The sequence below is a fragment of the Ascaphus truei genome, chromosome 13 (genome assembly GCF_040206685.1).
Source record: "Ascaphus truei isolate aAscTru1 chromosome 13, aAscTru1.hap1, whole genome shotgun sequence".
Classification (NCBI taxonomy): domain Eukaryota; kingdom Metazoa; phylum Chordata; class Amphibia; order Anura; family Ascaphidae; genus Ascaphus; species Ascaphus truei.
In genome coordinates, this window is record NC_134495.1 from 11,637,336 (window position 1) to 11,656,214 (window position 18,879).

Here is an 18,879-nt window from a genome sequence, read left to right on the forward strand (position 1 = left end):
CTATTCTAGTGCAGAGGTGGGCAACTCCAGGCCTCGAGTCACCAACAGGTCAGGTTATCAGGATATCCCTGCTTCAGCACAGGTGGCTCAGTCTTTTCTGCACCCCTTGCTGAAGCAGGGATAGCGTAAAAACCTAACCTGTTGTTGACCCTTACAGACTGAAGTTAGCCACTCCTGTTCTAATGTAATTTCCAGAATGAACAAAATGCACATGCTCGATTCAGAACTGTAAACACGCACAGAACATGCCACAGATTCAATTTCAGCGCCACTTCATTCCAAAAATAACTAATTTTAGAGATTGCCTTCATTTTCTCTTTCTGTACATAAGTAACATACATCATTAAAAAGCCTGTTCACAGTTGTTGGCTAAGAAATAATCAGTGTATACAAAATTATCTGAGACCTATTAGAAGTTTCTGCTACTATAAATGTAGTCAGAAAACAGCATCGCAGGAATATAATCTTGGTCAGGAATGAGTCCCTATGGAAAACGTGAGCTGTGTGCTTCAGATGCTTCGGGATATTTTGCATCACACAGTAGAGACTTTTGGGCCTACGTTACAAAGATGTTAACCTCTGCAATGCTTTGATGGCTTACTTGGCAGTGAAAGAGTTAAACTAGTTAAGAACGTGTTACACGAGTACGGGTTGCCAATTTTGTAAATCCCCGAAATATTTTGATAAAAACAGGACTTGATCTTAAAACCCTGGAAAGACGGCAGCCTTAAGAAAGGACACTCCTTCGTAATCCATTTGAACAAGTCCCAGCAAAGGTACATCTACAGCATGACGACATCAATTGCATTGTTTTATTTCTTTTTCTTTCCACTCATACACTTCCCGGCTGCATCTCTCTCCACATCTGATCTAGGGGGAATAATACGTTCCACAGAAACTGCTTTCCAGGCATTGCTTAGCTAAACAAAAAGCTGAGAGGCCTTTCCTTTCCTTTCACTGTGCTAATGAACCGTGGGAAAGAACTCTGTTCAGTGAAAGCATCCAGGGCACAAAGCAGTGAGGAGGCACCATCACACATCTGGGAGGGGGAACACTGCAGGCTCCCCCGCTCCCACAGCAGGCATCCAAGACTGGGGATTTCCTGTTTTAACTCTGACTGCCAAGCTAGTATGCAAATCTGACATTACACTACTGAGCACGCTTATTTTTCTGCAATTATATTTACCTTACAACAAGGGTTCTCAACTCCAGCCCTCAAAACCCCCCAGGTTGTCAGGATATCCCTGCTTTAGCACAGGTGGCTGAATCAGTCCCTGCTTCAGCACAGGCAGTGCAGTCAAAGACTGAGCCACTGATTGAGCCACCTGCACTGAAGCTGGGATATCCTGAAAACCTGACCACTTGGTGGCCCTTGAGGACTGGAGTTGAGCACCCCTGGCGTAGAGAACACATTGATTTTTGGTACAAACAGAATGCAGTAGGGGATCCCTTTCCTTGAATACAGGAATACATAACCAATGTTTATATGGAAGTTCTCCCAAAAACAACGCGATGTGGTCAGGGACAATTCTGCATACCGGCTGTTAAATCGCTACTGGGGGTGGGTCGTATGATGAGAGATCATGTTACAATGTGATTGTGTTAAAACCTGACCTGTTTGGAGGGGGGGGGGGGAGAGAAGTCTTACAAGGTCACACAGCTCCCAATCAAAACAATATCCATTTCGGTTGCTACTTGTTTCTGGGTTATCATTTGTGTCAGTTGTACTTTGTCTTTTGTACCTTGTTGTACTGCATACTATGCAAGTGTCTTAGAAAGAGGGAAGTGACGGAAACAAACTAGATTGCAGTTAATAAAACCAGGTTTCTGCTTAACCCCCGTCACGGGAGACCAGGTTCTACAACACCCTTTTTAGAACCGGGATCATTTGATTGAGCAAAACGAGATGGTAAAATAAATGGTCATTTATTTCTTATAAAAGAGACACACAAAGTTACACAATTCAAGATTAACGCACTTACTGGGAATGGGGCTAACGAATACATTCGTTTCCGGAACAAAATTCCTTAAGATCACCTTTTTAGAGCACTTTCCAATGACCGGTAGTTACTCACAAAAGTCCTGGAACTGTTTTCTGCATGCAATGCCTGCTTTTAAAATCCTTCAAGCTGGCTCGCGTCTATTCAGTTCTGAGCACCTTGGAATTCTCCGCGGTTGGTCTGCGCGTGGCATCTGCGCTCCCCATTGGCTGCAAGCCCGCTCAAGCATTCAGGCCCTCGTACACCAACCTGGACAGCTTATCAAAGCGTGGAAATTCTCCAGCCAGCCAATCACTGATTTGCCAGTATTGTAAAACCGGGCGGGCACCTTTTCACTGGTAGCAAGGGGGCATGGGTTAACGTGGTCCCTCCGACTCTTTGCATACCGAGCCCACCCTCTGCTCCGGCTCCACAGAGTCTGGATTTTGGCAAATGGTGTTAGCTTGCCGTGTGTCAGGCCAGGATATGGGTACTCCAGAATAATGCAGTGCCCCCCAAAATAGCAGGAGTGCAGGTGTGCAGGTGTGCAGGTGTGCAGGTGAAGGACCAGGTCTACAAAACTGCTCTCTTTGCGGATTATGTGATCCTTACAATAACTAAACCTTTAACCTCACTCCCCAACCTGTACTCCAATCTCTCGCTTTAGGGAAATATCAAGTTTCTAAATGAATAGCAATAAGTCCGGGGCACTAAACATTAATTAGCCTAGAGACCAGGTTAAACTGATCACTCCACAATTTTTTCTTTAAGTGGCAGCCGGTGGCGATCAAATACTTAGGAATATTTATAACAAGGGATTATGGCTCCCTCTAAATCGGGAAAATTACCCAAAAGGTTCTGAGGGCTCTCAGAGCTGACATCGGGTCATGGTCCGGCCACGCTATCTCATGGATAGGCAGAATTCATAGCATAAAAATTAACATATTGCCTCGCCTCCTGTACCTCTTCCAGACTCTGCCCATCCCTTTAGTCCTAGAGGACTTGAAGACTCTCCAATCTACTATAAACAAATTCAACTAGAAAAACAAAAACACCAAGTATTAGTAAGAACATTTTAAATATACCAAACAAGGCAGGAGGCTTGGGTCTTTCGTGCCTCCTGTCCTACTACAAAGCGGCCCAGACTAGCCAGCTAGTTCTGTGGCACTCTAACCCAGCCCACAGACGCTGGGTAGTTTTGGAATACGACCTGGTTGCCCCTGCCGAGCAGAGTAATCTTTTATGGTCCCCTGTGGGGAAGAGATCCGATATACCCCACTCCAGCCAAATTATAGCCCACTCTCTCAAATTATGGGACTCAGTCGCAGTTAGATACCTTCTTACAACACGTAATTCCCTAATGACCCCACTCTATGACAATGGTAGGACGACCCCCCTTGGTCCGTGGGCACCGGCAGGTGACATTATAGTGCTTCATTGATTGTGTGCCAGATCACCTCTTTCTATCCACTCTGACAGCCCAGAATTTGCCCTGGACTGGTTTGACAGCAGGAAAATGGCAGGTGTCACGAGATTAAAGAACGTGGGCTCAGAGGGATCTCCCAAGAACTTCATATACGTTCACAAAGAAAAGGCTATCCCAAATCAGTTCCTCCTGTACCTTCTACAACATAATCCAGCCCCCCGAATCTCGAACAAGATTTGAGACACTATGTCTGGAGAATAGAAACACGTCAGGGCTGATATCAAACCTGTACAGTTAGTTTGTTAGCCCCCCCCTCCCCCCCACCCATACAAATCAAAAACTGAAATACATGTAGCAATGAGAAAGGGACCTGGGCGAGGAATTAGATCTGGAGGCCTGGGACGACATTTTTCAGGCGGTTGCCAGATCCTCCATGTGTATCACTATCAGAGAAAACACCTAGAAAGGTCCTGATGAGGTGGTACTTCACCCCCATGAGGCTAGCTAAGTTTATCCCAGGGTACCCATCAATGTGTCCAAAGGGATGTGGAGAACAGGCCTCAGTCCTGCACATGTGGTGGGGGTGTCCACTTGTATCAGCTTACTGGCTGGAAATCAAATTATGGTCCCATAGATTCTGCGGTCTGGATCCCCCTCTGGACCCCTGGCTGTTTCTCTTAAACAAACCATGCCACCTCCTCACGAGAGACGAGAACAAATAAGTGTGCCATGTCTTCAGCCGCAAGACGCGAACTAGCGGCAGTATGGAAGCAATCAATTATCCCCCCAATCTCCAAAGTTAAAAATAATGTATGGCAGGTTTGCTGTATGGAAAAGCTGGTCAATCTTAACAACGACACCTGCTCAGATTTTCAGAAGGTTTGGGTGCCATAGATTCTGGGTGCTGGACACCCAGGAGTAGACACACTCAATTCTGCTGTAAAAACTGTTACAGTTCAACCCCCTTATAACGCTGGGCTTGGGGTCCAAAGACTCACATTGCAATATAAGCGGATCGCGTTAGAAATAATGTACAATTGTATGCATTGTACAATAAAGTATTTAAGACACCAATAATCGTGTTGTAAAGTATTCATAAATACGAAAATTGGGAGCCACGCTAGCATCGTGTTATAACGGATCGCGAAATAACGGGGTTGAGCTGTATATACCTGCTAGATGATTGACTGTCATAAGACGCTTTGCTCTGTAAAACTCTAACTGGATTTGTGCCCCCCGTCTTTATTTTTCGTACGCCCCCCCTCCCCCCACTTTTTTATTTTTCCCACTCCCCTCCCCAGAAAAAAATGTAGCCAAGGAAACCATCTTCCTAAAAGGAGGAGGGCGGAGGTAAACAAGAGCCTGTTTCACAGAACAAAAATAATACAGATTACAACTCACAGGGCAAGGGCCTAATTTCCTTTTTTGGACGCCAACATGTAGTATAAAGTACAGAACAATCTTATTTGTCAATAAATTGATAGCCAGCAAGCTCCTGGGTGCATCACTCTCACACAAAGCCAAAGGTGATGACCAGAAATAAGCTGCAAAGAAGGACAATACAAGTAGCTCTCAGAGGCGGAGAACGACGGACGAGTTTAAATTACGATAAATATGACCGTTTCATTCTGGTCAGTGCTGCAAGAGCAATGCAATGTAAGGGGGTTACATGCAGAGCAGGGAGGCGGTTTCAATGCTGACGGGTTACAGTAACAGTCCTAACTCATTATAAAAATCTGTCAAAACTATTGACTCTTTCCTACAAACTTGGCAATGTACCCCTCATAACATTACAGTCAGACTAACCTATGGGGAATACATGCGATTTATATAAAACGGTTGAAGAAAAACAAAATGCAGAATGGTTTTATATTCCCTGTGTTTACATGACCGCCGGCAGTCCTTCCGAGTGCTGAGGGTGTCAATGTGTTATAGTCAGTCGATGCTAAACGCCCATTCACAACAAAGCATTTCTACCCTTCTATCTCTTCACCAGCAGGGCTGTACGCATGCTCACCTGATTGCAGTCTTGCCAGAACTACCCGTGGACCTGTAATTTAAAATTTAAAAGAAACTTACCAAAACAGTTACAATCTAATGGAGTACAACACAGAGAAAGTATTTACAAGGGATAGGAAAAGGTCCACAAGCTCAGTATACAAACACACGTTTATTTTACTCCGACTTGTACTATGACTAAGCTACCATCATGCCTAGTTTCACACATTAAAAAGCACATTAAAATAATGAACAGAGAATACATATTTGCTATTAATGTAAGCGCTTATAAAGAAAGTCGTTGGTGGTCAGGCATTGTTGTTCCAGATACACTGGCAGCTCCGTGACACTAATGTTTGCAGAAAATGTGTTATACTGGTTCTCAGAATACTTTACAAGTGTCACTTCTCAGTAGGGAAAATGCATTTAGCCAAAGTAATCTTTAGTGTTAAATTACTCTTACAAAGTCACCCATTAAATAATGACTTACTAAAGTGAAAGTACATCTCTGCCTTAGAATTACATTTTTGTTCATATAATGGTCTATTCAGCAAGAAATCTGCTAAAATATACTCCACTGCAGCATTTCTGGAAGAAAACCAGAGACGGGTCACTGCTTTGTCCCATAGTCGTGAGCTGGGACAGACCAGTTGGGTGCACTTTTTAAATCTTCCTTGTATCATTTTTTTTTTCACATAAAAATGTGATGTATATTACAAGATGTCTGGATCACACGTACACTTTTTCAATCATTTCCTTATACAGATTGTATTTTATGTAAACGTCCTAACAAACCAATCGCCGTGTTTAACAGTAATCACCAAACCTCACACTTTCACTCCAGTATAATTAGGAAGAAGCCAAACCGTACCAGCAGGGCACGAGAACTAGAGGTAGGGCCCCCATGTTGTGATAATTTGCAATATTCTGTACCACTTTATCCTACAGAAAATCTCCGATAGTCCCAAATTATGCAATCATCTTGTTTTAGGACCACCGTGGTCAACGGTTTCGAATATATACACATCACTCATTTTCTCTGACTTACCACGTACTTACATAAAAGACCAAAGCAGACAAGTAGGCTTATAAGAGCTGATGTTAGACAAAGAAAATAACACTGGGCATGGAGGATAATCTCCTTCATCAAAACAAAAAAATACTGCATACCGAAGGTTACACCTTTAAAAATCGCAGAAAATATCAGACATCTGAAATCATTTACCAGACAACCCAAGTGTGCAAGTCATTGCTCTGCTGTGCCACCAAGCAAGAGAGAGGTCCCTTCCCTACAGTTTTAGTCCTGGACACCAATGTATGAAAGAGTTAACTTCCTTGGGAACGCACAAATGGGTCGCCCGCCCCCAGCTAGTGTCTTGACATAATTGGCTTTTCCTGTCTGGCTTCTAAAGTGGGTCAATGTTGTACATTAAATCCTTGACATTTCAGTGAGAGATGAAAGTTTTTCTTGGATGCAAAATGTCTGTACAGAAATCTAAAAAGCAGACGAGTGCGAGGGATTGTAAATGCAGAACAGAGCAAAAAAAAACAGATAATAGACCAGGAGTAGCCAACTCGAGTCTTAAAGTGTCACCACCAGGTCAGGTTTTAAGGACATCCATGCTTCAGCACAGGTGGCTCAATTGACTGAGCCACCTGTGCTGAAGCAGGGATGTCCTTAAAACCTGACCTGGTGGTGGCTCGAGGACAGGAGTTGGCTACTCCTGCAATAGACTATGCACTCTACCCTGAAATGAGCAGGATTTATAAAAAAAATTTTTTAAAAATTATTATATTATATATTATATATATAATATATAATATATATATATATATATATATATATATATATATATATATATATATATATATATATATATATATATATATATATATATATATATATATATATATATATATACACTTTTTTTTATATAAAAAAATGGACTAATTTATGCATTCCATCTATACTTTTCTATATGATAAACCAAGTACAGTATGCAGATAAAGGGGCCTACAACGCACTGCAAAAAACAGACAAAGGTGTTATAAGAGAAATATATAGAGACCATTGGCAGCTCTAAAGACACTTAAATCCCAGCACATGTGGAAGGGATAGTGGTTGTATGAGGCAATAAACGTAGTATGAAATGGCTTGTTGTCAGCAGCCTTCACGTGCAGGGGTATTATAATGATCAGGAGACAGTGTATAATTAGTGTGGCAGTCTGTATCTCACTCCGTGGAAGCGAGTAAAGTAAAGTCCTACCCGGTGAGTTGTGAGTGCTTGGGGCTTGTTCGAGTGTCTACAGTGTTCTTAAAGGTGTTATAAGGCAAATCCCAACATAGAAGCATGAACATGAAAAAGCCAACATCAAAGTATCTTAAAAAAAAAAAAACACTGTAACCTCAAGGACAGATACACATCTCTTCGTCCCTGTTAATTAGAACAAACGTACACTGGCAAAGACTTTCCCTCTAACGGTTATTAGCTCAGGCAGCCGGGCAGAAGATATTTCAAGCTAATAAAGTATTCCCTCTAGATAAGAACATTTCCTAAAGTTTCTTCAATTGAAGCAGAAATTCTCTGTCTAAATCAGGGGCGGCCAACTCCAGTCTTCAAGGGCCTCCAACAGGTCAGATTTTTGTAGGATATCCCTGCTTCGGCACACGTGGCTCAGTCATAATGAAGCTGGGATATCCTGAAAACCTTACCTGTGGGTGGCCTTTGAGGACTGAAGTTGGCCACCACTGCTCTGAATTAAGCTTTATAAAGTAGAACACGTCAAACCAAGTGATCTGTCTCGAACAGGCTCTCCCCAGAAATGCACTGCACTCCCGCTTGCACCGAAGGGGTAATATTCATTTTGGAAATCTGTATTTTAAATTCACAGAACCATGCAGATGACATTGACCCACGTTTGAAACAGTGCACTGGCAGTCCAACACACTATAACTGCATGATAAATGGCACGGTCAAATGCACAATTAAACTTGACGGGAAATCTAATGCCTCAATAATTATGAGGACAAAACAATTCCAGCCGTTTATTCCCAATTCCATAAAACGCTTGAGCAGTACATGTGTTCATTGCCCAAGGAACCAACATGTGATTCGAGTCACCCACCACATGCTCAGTTTTTACACAAATCACATTGCAAGTGCTGCACAGCACACAGCGATATAACATGACCCCTTATCATTGTAACCACTGCACGCAGCGTGAACTGTCCCTGACCACATCACATCATTTTTGGGAGAACTTCCATATAAAACACACATAGGTTATGTATCCCTTTCTACGGATTTAAATCCCCTACTGCCTTCTTTGTACCAAAAAAAAATCAATCTGTTCTCTATGCCAGGGGTGCACAAACTTCTTGAGAAGCGCCCCCCTGCCCAGGAGCCGCAGCGTTTGCGCCCCCTCTCCCAATCACTCGGCATCAAATTACATCACGTCTCTTGCGTTTTGACACACGTTGCCATGGCGACGCATCGCCGAAGACCCGCAGAGAGCAGGTAAGTGAGTTAGAGGCCTCACGCCTCCCCCGGCATTTAATTTAAATGCCATGACGACGAGCGTGGGGCCTCTGTAACCGCCTGCGCTCCTCCCCCCCCCAGTTAGTGCACCGTTGCTCTACGCCAGTAGTGCTCAACACCAGTTCTCAAGACCTCCAACAGGTCAGGTTTTCAGGATATCCCTGATTCAGCACAGGTGGGCTCAATCAGTGTCCTGTACTGAAGCATGCTCTTCAACTGATTGGGCCACCTGTGCTGAAGCAAGGATATCCTGAAAACCTGACCTGGTGGGGGGGGGGTCTTGAGGACTGGAGTTGAGTCCCCCCTGCTCTACGCAGAGAGAAGGGTGGGGCTGTAAGATCTCAAACAATGATCCCAACCCTGTCACATTTGTCCTTCGTGCGGTTTCTGTCTAGTAACAACGCTACAAACTCTCAAATGATTGTGACCAGCACACGGACACAGTAAGCAAGTCACCCAGGGAACTACGGACAAACCCAGTATGTCTGCACCCATCTGTCTGCAACGCAAAAACAAGTTCTGATTTTATCAAAGGTAAAACCCTACACGGAGCTATAAACAGCCACAAACCATAAAATTATCCAGCCTTAGGCTGCGTCCATGGTATGGACGACCGTGCGGACGCACGCTGAGCAATCAGTCTGCATAAAGGCAGTAATTGCGTCTAAACAACGTGCGGGGCGCGGGAGGAGGCGTGCGTTCCGCAAAAAACAGTTAAAACTGATTTCTTGGCGCGACGGCCGGTCACGCGAGAGGTTCGCCCAATGAGGGCGAACCAGCTCCATGACATCAGTGGCACGCCCCTAGACACACCCACAGACGGCGCGCCTATCATGGCCAGGGAAAACACCCGCTTTCCCTCAGCCTCCGCGCGAGCGAAGTGTTTATGGACGCAGCCTAAGATAGAGAAAGTGTGTGTGAATGGAATCTGCTTCCTGAAGAGCTTGCAATCTATTACTTGAATCATTTTAGAATGTCATTATGGGTGAATCTCCTGGAACATTCAATGCAGATGACATTACACAGATCTGAGGGCATGTGTCTGTGACAAAGATTTGAATGCGTCGGGGACATGTGAGGCCGAGATTATAGACTGAGGCTGCATGGTGTGCGCCGCGACCGTGTGATGTCACTCGCGCGCAAAACCTGCATGGCAGGTGCAGAGACCTCGGAAGCGTGGCCAGTACCATCACACGAGCGGTTCGTCATTATTGGCTCAACCGCTTCACGTGATGCCGATGTCACGCGTCCATTGCGTCTCAAAACAAAATCTTTTCTAGTATCAAAATTTGGTCTCCTCCTTGTAGGACCCGCGCACTATGGGCACCCGCGTCAGACTTTAGGTATTTGTTTTGGTGCAGTCACCACCACTATAATCTCGGCCTCAGTATGCGTCGGCTTCGTGCGTCGTACAAGTGTCGCGTTTGTCTATGATAACTGCAGCACAAGCAAAACAGCATCAGCCAACGTAGCGAGGCAGATAAACATGCTGTATTTGTGGGAAGGAAGACAAAGCAGCGATTACAAACACACACAATCAGTTCGAGAAGATCCTAGGGCAGATCACAACACTGTCACATTAATGCAGCAGTCCAAGCGGCCAGTTTCCCCTCACACCCCCTCCCCCCCCCCACCTTTATTATGTGCATCAATACAATCTACACAATGATACGTAATTAGCCAAGTTGCTGGTCTCCTGTGATCGATCGGCAAAGATTCAGGTCTGGGGTTCACTAAATGGCTGTCAACAGACGAGGACCAAAGATGCAAAGTGCTGTGGGAAAGATCATGTGACCAGGCAGTCACTAGATACAATTGGGGGGGTAGGGGAATGAGGGGGAGGAGTGGGGGGGAGGGAATGGGGGGGGGGGGAGTGGGGGGGAGGGAATGGGGGGGGGAGTGGGGGGAGGGAATGGGGGGGGGGAGTGGGGGGAGGGAATGGGGGGAGGAGTGGGGGGGAGGAGTGGGGGGAGGGAATGGGGGGGGGGAGTGGGGGGGAGGGAATGGGGGGGGGGAGGGAATGGGGTGGGAGTGGGGGGGAGTGGGGGGGGGGGGGGAGTGGGGGGGGGGAGTGGGGGGGGGAGTGGGGGGGGGGAGTGGGGGGGAGGGAATGGGGGGGGGGAGTGGTGGGGGAATGGGGGGTAGGGAATGGGGGGTAGGGAATGGGGGGGGAGTGGCCGAGTGGGGGGGTAGGGAATGGGGGGGGGAGTGGGGGTAGGGAATGGGGGGGGGGGAGTGGGGGGTAGGGAATGGGGGGGGGGGAGTGGGGGGTAGGGAATGGGGGGTAGGGAGTGGGGGGGTAGGGAGTGGGGGGGATGGTAGGGGATGGTAGGGGAATGGGCGACACGGCTGTCATACCCCCAACCCCAGCACATACCCAGTGCACGCCCCTGGCACAGCTTATCACACCCTATGTGACGGGGTCCCTGGCACCTCATCCTACCCCCCCCTCCCGTACCCCTGCAGGCCTCTCCGCAGCACCGGGCTCACCTGGCCGCAGCGGCTCGGTCAGGGTCAGCACGAGCAGGAAGAGGAGGAGGAAGGTGCCGCTGTCCGGTTTGGGCACCATTTATCCTCCGTTCATCCTCCCGCCAGAGCCGCGAAAAACCGGACGCTCCCCGCCCCGCCGGATAACGGGCCGCGGTGCGAGACCCCCCCCCCGACAGCGAGTAACAGGCCACGGTAACCGCAGTGAAACCTCCGCCAACACCAACGTTGCCGCTCTTTTCTCCCGGTACCGGGGGGTGGGGGGGGCACCGCTTCTCCCAGCGCCGAGAACAAGATGGCGGCCTCCGTCCAGTCTCTCCCCCTCACAACAAACAGAACGCTGCGCAGCCAATCAGAGCGCGCCGGGGGCGGGACTGTCCGACACGCGTCACGTGGAGGGGCGCCTCCACCAATGGGGAAGCGAGAGGGGACTGGGAGTGACTGACACACCTGCCCTTCCCCATTATCTAGCTAGCATCCAGTGCTTCCCACTGCAGCCAGGGAATTCTGGGTGATGACATGCAAATGAGCCAGTGTGTCACCTTCTTGTCCTTTTTAACATGGACCTTTACGAGCTTTTTGCCTGCCTTAATAGGCCTCAGCCAGGGTGGCACTGAGCGGGCGCGCTCACGTGGCCGCGATGAAACTCAATTGTGGCAATGTGTATGGCCAGCGTGAGCGAGCGTCTGAGCATGGGCAGCGCTTAGCTGCTTGCCAAGCAAGCAGATTTTAATTTGCCGCTTGCTTGCGCCTACGCGCATGAGCGCCCGCACGCTCAGCGCCACCCTGGCCGCAGCCTTACACAGCCTGGGGGTAAAGAAGTGCAGAGCCAGTAAACCTACCCCAGTTAGTGCCTGATTCTTGTCACACAATGGTCTGGTCACACCAGGCTGCGGTACACAAAAGCAGCGGGGTCACCGGTACACAGTCTATCCAGGCTCCACCAGCCCTGAAAGCGCCCCGGTCCTATTAGGCCAGGTCCATAGTGCCTTGGCCGTGCAGAGGCGCGCGCTGCCGTGACGTTACCTGCTTGAAGCGGGTGCGTTTTTTTTGGCCATGGTACGCGTGCCGTCCGTGGGCGTGTCTAGGGGGGCGTGCCACTGAAGTCACAGCTGGTTTGCCCTCATTGAGCGAACCGCTCACGTAACCTGTCTGCCGTGCTGAGAAATCAGTTTGACTAATTTCTCACGCAACGCAAGCCCCTTCCTGCTTCCGCGCCGATGCAAACCCTGCCTTAAGGCAGTCTGTTCGCTCAGCGTGCGGACACCTCCGCACGGTACCATGGCCCCAGCCTTAACCGAGAGGAATTCCCGCCCGGGCAAAAAAAAAAAAAGTGTGCAAACCACACACTATTAATCCTAGCATCGCCACAAGGGGGAACCCACCCAAAGAGCCACGCTCCTATACCTGGGGTAACTCCCACCCAATCACGGTGATTACAGGCTCTCGAGGGAAGCCACAACTTGTACTTATACCCTGCTGGTTCTCTCAGGGACAAGGGGACCTCCGTGAGCTGAGAGAGCGAGAGAGTGTGTCATGTGAGGAGACGGATGCAGGGGAGGGATGGAGGAGAGGGGGGGGGGGGGAGACAGAAAGTGGGGGAGAACGATGAGATGTGGAAAGAAAGAGAAGAAAAGGCAGAGGGTGGCGTGCACACAACATTTCTTAAAAAAAAGAAAGACCACCTGCACTCTTCTTCGTCCCCTCCCCCCCAGTCAGGTTTTCAGGATATCCCAGCTTCAGCACAGGTGGCTCAAATCGCCTGAGCCTCTGAGGCATCTGTGCTGAAGCTGGGATATCCTGAAAACCTGACCTGTTGGGTGTTGGGGGATGGTCTTGAGGACTGAAGTTGAGACCTCCTGTTCTACATAATTCTCCAATTTGGCTGGCTTGTGTATCCATAGCATGATTACCCACAGGATTTCCTTTTTCTACAAATACACACAATATATTCATACGCCAGAAAATACTGTGATTCTAGTGCAGCTGTCAACTTTCCGATTTTTTTTTTCTTCTCATCTTGAACATTATTAATTCCTGCTCTAAAAAAAACCAGAGTTGTACTTTTATTTGATTTTTGCGTTATCTCTTCCTGTGAACCCCCCCCCCCCCCCCAAAAAACAACCCGTCTACAGGTGGTCCTCGTTATACGACAGTCCGTTACCCATCAAACGGCTTATCCGTCACTCACCGCCGCGAATTAACATTGGATCCGCTATCCCATGGCGGTTTGGACGATGGATTGCTGTGGATAACCCAGTATTTAATAGCTATATATGAGCCTCTCGCCATCACGGTTCACTCCAGCAACTGAACTGGACAAACTTGGCTTGCAGCTCATAATGCTTTCTAAATGGCAAACGTTGAGAACTGGTCTAAGCCGCGAGGTGTCGGGGAGTCTAATTATGACAACATTTTCACAGCCCTATGACATAATATGGAACAGGTGACATCATCACACTCTAGAAGGAAAGAACATAGCTAGGTGGACCAAGTCCTCCACTGCACAATACCCTACAATGATGTAGATTCAGAGGTTTGAAGTTAATGTATCAAGGTTAGATCTCATCTTAGCTAGGTAAGACTAGTATGATGGATGATTCCACCGTGCTTAAGAAGAGGGGTTATACTCTAGGCATCAATTTGGGGGAAGGGTCATACGCTAAAGTGAAGGCTGCATTCTCCGATCGGCTCAAATTGAATGTGGCCGTGAAGATCATCGACCGGTAAAAAGGCACCAGCTGACTTCCTGGAAAGATTCCTCCCTCGCGAGATGGAGATCTTGGCCGCGATGAATCACCGTTCCATCGTAAAGACCTATGAGATCTTTGAGACGTCGGATGGCAAAGTCTACATCGTCATGGAGCTGGGTGTCCAAGGGGACCTGCTCGACTTCATTAAGACCAGAGGGGCACTGCCGGAAGATGTGGCACGTAGGCTGTTTACCCAGCTGGTCACAGCGGTGAAGTATTGCCATGATCTGGACATTGTTCACAGGGATCTTAAGTGTGAGAACCTCCTCTTAGATAAAGACTTCAACATGAAGCTCACAGATTTTGGCTTTGCGAGGCGGTTAACTCTCGATGATGACGACGACAATGTTTCTCTTAGCAAAACCTTTTGTGGCTCGGCTGCCTATGCGGCTCCTGAGGTCTTGCAGGGGATACCTTACAGTCCCAAGGGCTCTGATGTCTGGAGCTTGGGAGTCATCCTTTTCATAATGGTCTGTGGATCAATGCCATACGACGACTCAAACATCAAGAAGATGCTCCGGCTACAAAGGGAGCACCGTGTGGATTTCCCACGCTCTAAACATCTCTCAAATGACTGCAAAGACTTAAATTATCGCATTTTGCAGCCAGATGCCACTCGTCGTCTTACAGTAGAGGAGATTCTGAGTCACACCTGGCTCCAGTCGATTCCAAAACATAGAGTCCAGGAATCTGCCAGCGTTAAGAAAGGCGAGAGCCCCGGGGAGCACAGCCTAATTAGGCAAAAGGAAGCAAAGCAGGACAAAGCAACCACTAAACCAGAAACTAAAGAGGAACCCAGACAGGACATGGTTCTGCAGCAAGAGCAAGCCAGCACCTCCGTAGCCAGAACAAAATCCACCACTTCCAAGAGCAGACAGAATCCCCGCGCATAGCGCAAAACGCTGTAACCACATTTTAACCCTGCACAACAAAGTAGCTATCAAAAGGAGTCATGTTCTTATGGCTTGTTTTTTTTATTAGCAAAATGCTGAAAAATGTGCGTGGAGGGAAGAGGATGAGGGTGACGATTATTACTTTATCCAACTGATTCCTAAATAAATATACACTGGTCTGCTGGCAGAGTCAGACTGGAGGTCATTCTCCGACTCGTGAACTGATCAGACTGAATGGAGGTGGTTATGACGGGTGGGGAGTTGGGGGGTAGATTTGGTTATTTATCCTTCATCATTGAACTGCATTTGGTTCAGAGTCTAGTATCCCCAAAGACTCTCCCCAAAAGGTGTTGTAAGGGCCCTCCACTGCTCCTATTCTCCCGTGATCAATGGGGTCACTTAGAAATATAAAAGCACAAAAAAGGGCGCAGGAGGGAATACAAAGGAAAAAAGCAAAATTAGTGATAATGCAAAATAATTTAATAATGACACAAAAACATATATGACGCATAAAAATAGAGAAAGGGGGTGCTTTCTCTATTTTTGTGTGTCATATGTTTTTGTGTCATTATTAAATTATTTTGCATTATCACTAATTTTGCTTTTTTCCTTTGTATTCCCTCCTGCGCCCTTTTTTGTGCTTTATGTTTCTAGTATCACCAGCACTTGTTTAAAGTCCATGCATCTTAGGACACATGCGCAGCCTTAGCAAGCTCAAAACGCAGACCCCACACTATTATATATTTGTTTATGTCAGTTGGCCACTGGGAACGAGGCCAAGTATACTACGATAAACAGGGAGGCCTCAATGCACATCCAACAGGACCATTTATTTAGTACAATACTAAATGGGTTTTCTTCATAAGTAAGGGTCATTTAATTCAATCATTTGGCCAAAGCATTTAAAGCCTGCGACCATGCCACGGTGACCCCAAAAGCAGGTCCCACGCCCGCCAATATTATACTGTGCCCTGTTGTAGTTCTTCCACTGGAAAGAGAAAAGCGGAAACAGTGTGATAATACAGCCTATAGCAGGGGGTGCGGTACATGTATGCGGCACCCAAGGCAGGGGTGCTCATCTCCAGTCCTCAAGCACCCCCCCTCCCTCCCCAGGTCTTTATGATATTCCTGCTTCAGCACAGGTGGCTCAATCAGTGGCGTAGTCAAAGAGTGAGCCACCTGTGCTGAAGCAGGCGCTGATAGAGCCTACTGTGCCAAAGGTGGGATATCCTGAAAACCTGACCTGTTGGGAGAACTTGAAGACTGTAGTGGAGTACCCCTGGCCAAAGGGGTTAAAAAGTTCAAAGCACTATATTCATATTTGATGTGCATTGGGGCGTTTCTGTTCATCTTCTGCCACACACCTTGGACACCTGCATATTCTGAAGCATAACCCTGCCCGCTCCGAGGGCACCAGAAAGAAAAGGCACTTACATGGGTGAAACGGTGGCTACCCTCAGCTAACGTGAATACTCTGCCACAGGGGACGAGTCCATAACCACGATTCATTTCTAGCGCCTCCCCAGAGTGCAGCACGTAACCCGTTCCTCACACAACTATGGGTACCCAAATATATCATTGGTCCTCCTCTGGCTACCCTGGGGGAAGAGAGACAGATTAACAAAACTCCAGAAGCATGAATGTTGCCAAGGTGTATCCCCTCTTATTATCAGGCAATATTTACAAATATACACATCCAAATATACTAGGCAAACATACCAAAGACAGGAAAGCCTGAAAAGGAGAAGGAGCGGCTCAGTGAGTAAAGACACTGACTGGCACTGAGTGTGAAGCAGGGGAACCTGGTTCAATTCCCGGTGTCGGCTCCTTGTGACCTTGGGCAAGTCACCTTATCTCCCTGTGCCTCAGGCACCAAAATCATAGATTGTAAGCTCCGCGGGGCAAGGACCTGTGCCTGCAAAATGTCACTAAAGCGCTACGTAAAACTAGCAGCGCTATACAAGAACATGCTGTTTATTTTAAATGCAGGAGCAAGAACGTAATCCCTGTACAATATATATATATAAATGAGACACACAGATAAAACATGGCAAAATGGATGGTAGAAAACCCATATAGTTTGGTGCATCATATTGGGTTATCTCTCACTGGTAACCAGTGCCCTGCCTCCCTGGGTGTGCCCCAATGTCTCAGGTTCCTGCTTCCGACAGCTTGGCCGCTCACCCAGGTGGAGTTTAGAACTCACAGCATGTGCACGTCAGACAGACACACGGTCTCAGTGCAACGTATTAGTGGCAAGTGTTGTACGTAAAGTAGACAATGACACAAATCTCAGTAAAGCAATTTCTTAAATTTCTTTGCGGTCTCACTCTTAAGTCAGGGTTTTTCAAAACGGGGTTCCCCGAGCACCCCTAAAGGGTTCCCTGCAATTTTCAGGTCATTTGAAAATTGTACCAAATACAGAAGAATGTACAATGCATCTGATCTCAGACACGTTATTAGAGAGGGTTGGGGTTCCTTACAATGCGTCTGATCTCAGACGCGCTATTAGAGAGGGTTGGGGATCCTTACAATGCATCTGATCTCAGACACGCTATTAGAGAGGGTTGGGGTTCCTTACAATGCATCTGATCTCAGACGCGCTATTAGAGAGGGTTGGGGTTCCTTACAATGCATCTGATCTCGGACGCGCTATTAGAGGGTTGGGGTTCCTTACAATGCATCTGATCTCGGACGCGCTATTAGAGAGGGTTGGGGTTCCTTACAATGCATCTGATCTCAGACGTGCTATTAGAGAGGTTTGGGGTTCCTTACAATGCATCTGATCTCGGACGCGCTATTAGAGAGGGTTGGGGTTCCTTACAATGCATCTGATCTCAGACGTGCTATTAGAGAGGTTTGGGGTTCCTTACAATGCATCTGATCTCGGACGCGCTATTAGAGAGGGTTGGGGTTCCTTACAATGCATCTGTTCTCAGGCGCACTATTAGAGAGGGTTGGGGTTCCTTACACTGCATCTGTTCTCAGACGCGCTATTAGAGAAGGTTGGGGTTCCTTACAGTGCATCTGATCTCAGGCGCACTATTAGAGAGGGTTGGGGTTCCTTACACTGCATCTGTTCTCAGACGCGCTATTAGAGAAGGTTGGGGTTCCTTACAGTGCATCTGATCTCAGACGCGCTATTAGAGAAGGTCGGGGTTCCTTACAATGCATCTGTTCTCAGGCGCACTATTAGAGAGGGTTGGGGTTCCTTACACTGCATCTGTTCTCAGACGCGCTATTAGAGAAGGTTGGGGTTCCTTACAATGCATCTGATCTCAGGCGCACTATTAGAGAGGGTTGGGGTTCCTTACACTGCATCTGTTCTCAGACGCGCTATTAGAGAAGGTTGGGGTTCCTTACACTGCATCTGTTCTCAGACGTGCTATTAGAGAGGGTTGGGGTTCCTCAGAATTATAGGGTTCCTTTACCCCCCCCAAAAGGTTTTAAAAAAAAACACTGATCCAAGTCATTGCCCTGGTATGCCTTTTCCCCCTCCTGGCAACAGCCTCCCATCCCAAAACATGCGAGTGCAGGAAGGTTCACAGAAACGTCTTCACAGGACATCCCAAATGTCGCAGCAGATGAAGCCGAGAATACAGGGTTTGGTTTATGTTCGTTTTCATTCATATAAAATTCTGCCGGAACGTGACAAAGACCGTTACAAAAACACCGACTGGTGAATGGTTTTATATTTAATAAGGGTGAGGGGAAAATATAAAACATTTTTAAATTGTAGACTAAAATAAGCAGTATACAACCTACACCAACACCCTGCGTAGTTGCCATTAAATAATCTCTCAA

General features: G+C 47.2%; 3 protein-coding genes across 6 annotated transcripts in view; 1 reads left to right on the plus strand and 2 right to left on the minus strand.

Annotated features, from left to right (window-relative positions):
• DGCR2 (DiGeorge syndrome critical region gene 2) overlaps positions 1-11,762 on the minus strand; it is a 37,267-nt gene extending 25,505 nt beyond the window's left edge. For 2 of the 4 annotated variants that reach the window (XM_075568505.1, XM_075568504.1), the window contains exons 1-2: positions 11,433-11,762; positions 5,423-5,455 (exon numbers count right to left, since the gene is read on the minus strand). In XM_075568505.1, coding sequence (XP_075424620.1) covers positions 5,423-5,455; positions 11,433-11,511 — 112 coding nt within the window. In that variant the 5' untranslated portion in view covers positions 11,512-11,762. The remainder of the gene's footprint in view (positions 1-5,422; positions 5,456-11,432) is intronic. The other 2 variants (XM_075568507.1, XM_075568506.1) reach the window with 1 other exon arrangement.
• Positions 11,763-13,648: 1,886 nt separating this feature from the next.
• TSSK2 (testis specific serine kinase 2) lies at positions 13,649-15,131 on the plus strand. The gene is given in 2 exon segments (XM_075567885.1): positions 13,649-14,165; positions 14,167-15,131. Coding segments are annotated over 2 exon segments (1,056 nt in total). The 5' UTR covers positions 13,649-14,018; the 3' UTR covers positions 15,076-15,131.
• Positions 15,132-18,749: 3,618 nt separating this feature from the next.
• ESS2 (ess-2 spliceosome associated protein) overlaps positions 18,750-18,879 on the minus strand; it is a 12,050-nt gene continuing 11,920 nt past the window's right edge. The window contains 1 exon segment of the mRNA XM_075568509.1: positions 18,750-18,879. This exon segment is cut by the window's right edge and continues 724 nt beyond it. The gene's annotated coding sequence lies outside the window, so the exon portion shown is untranslated.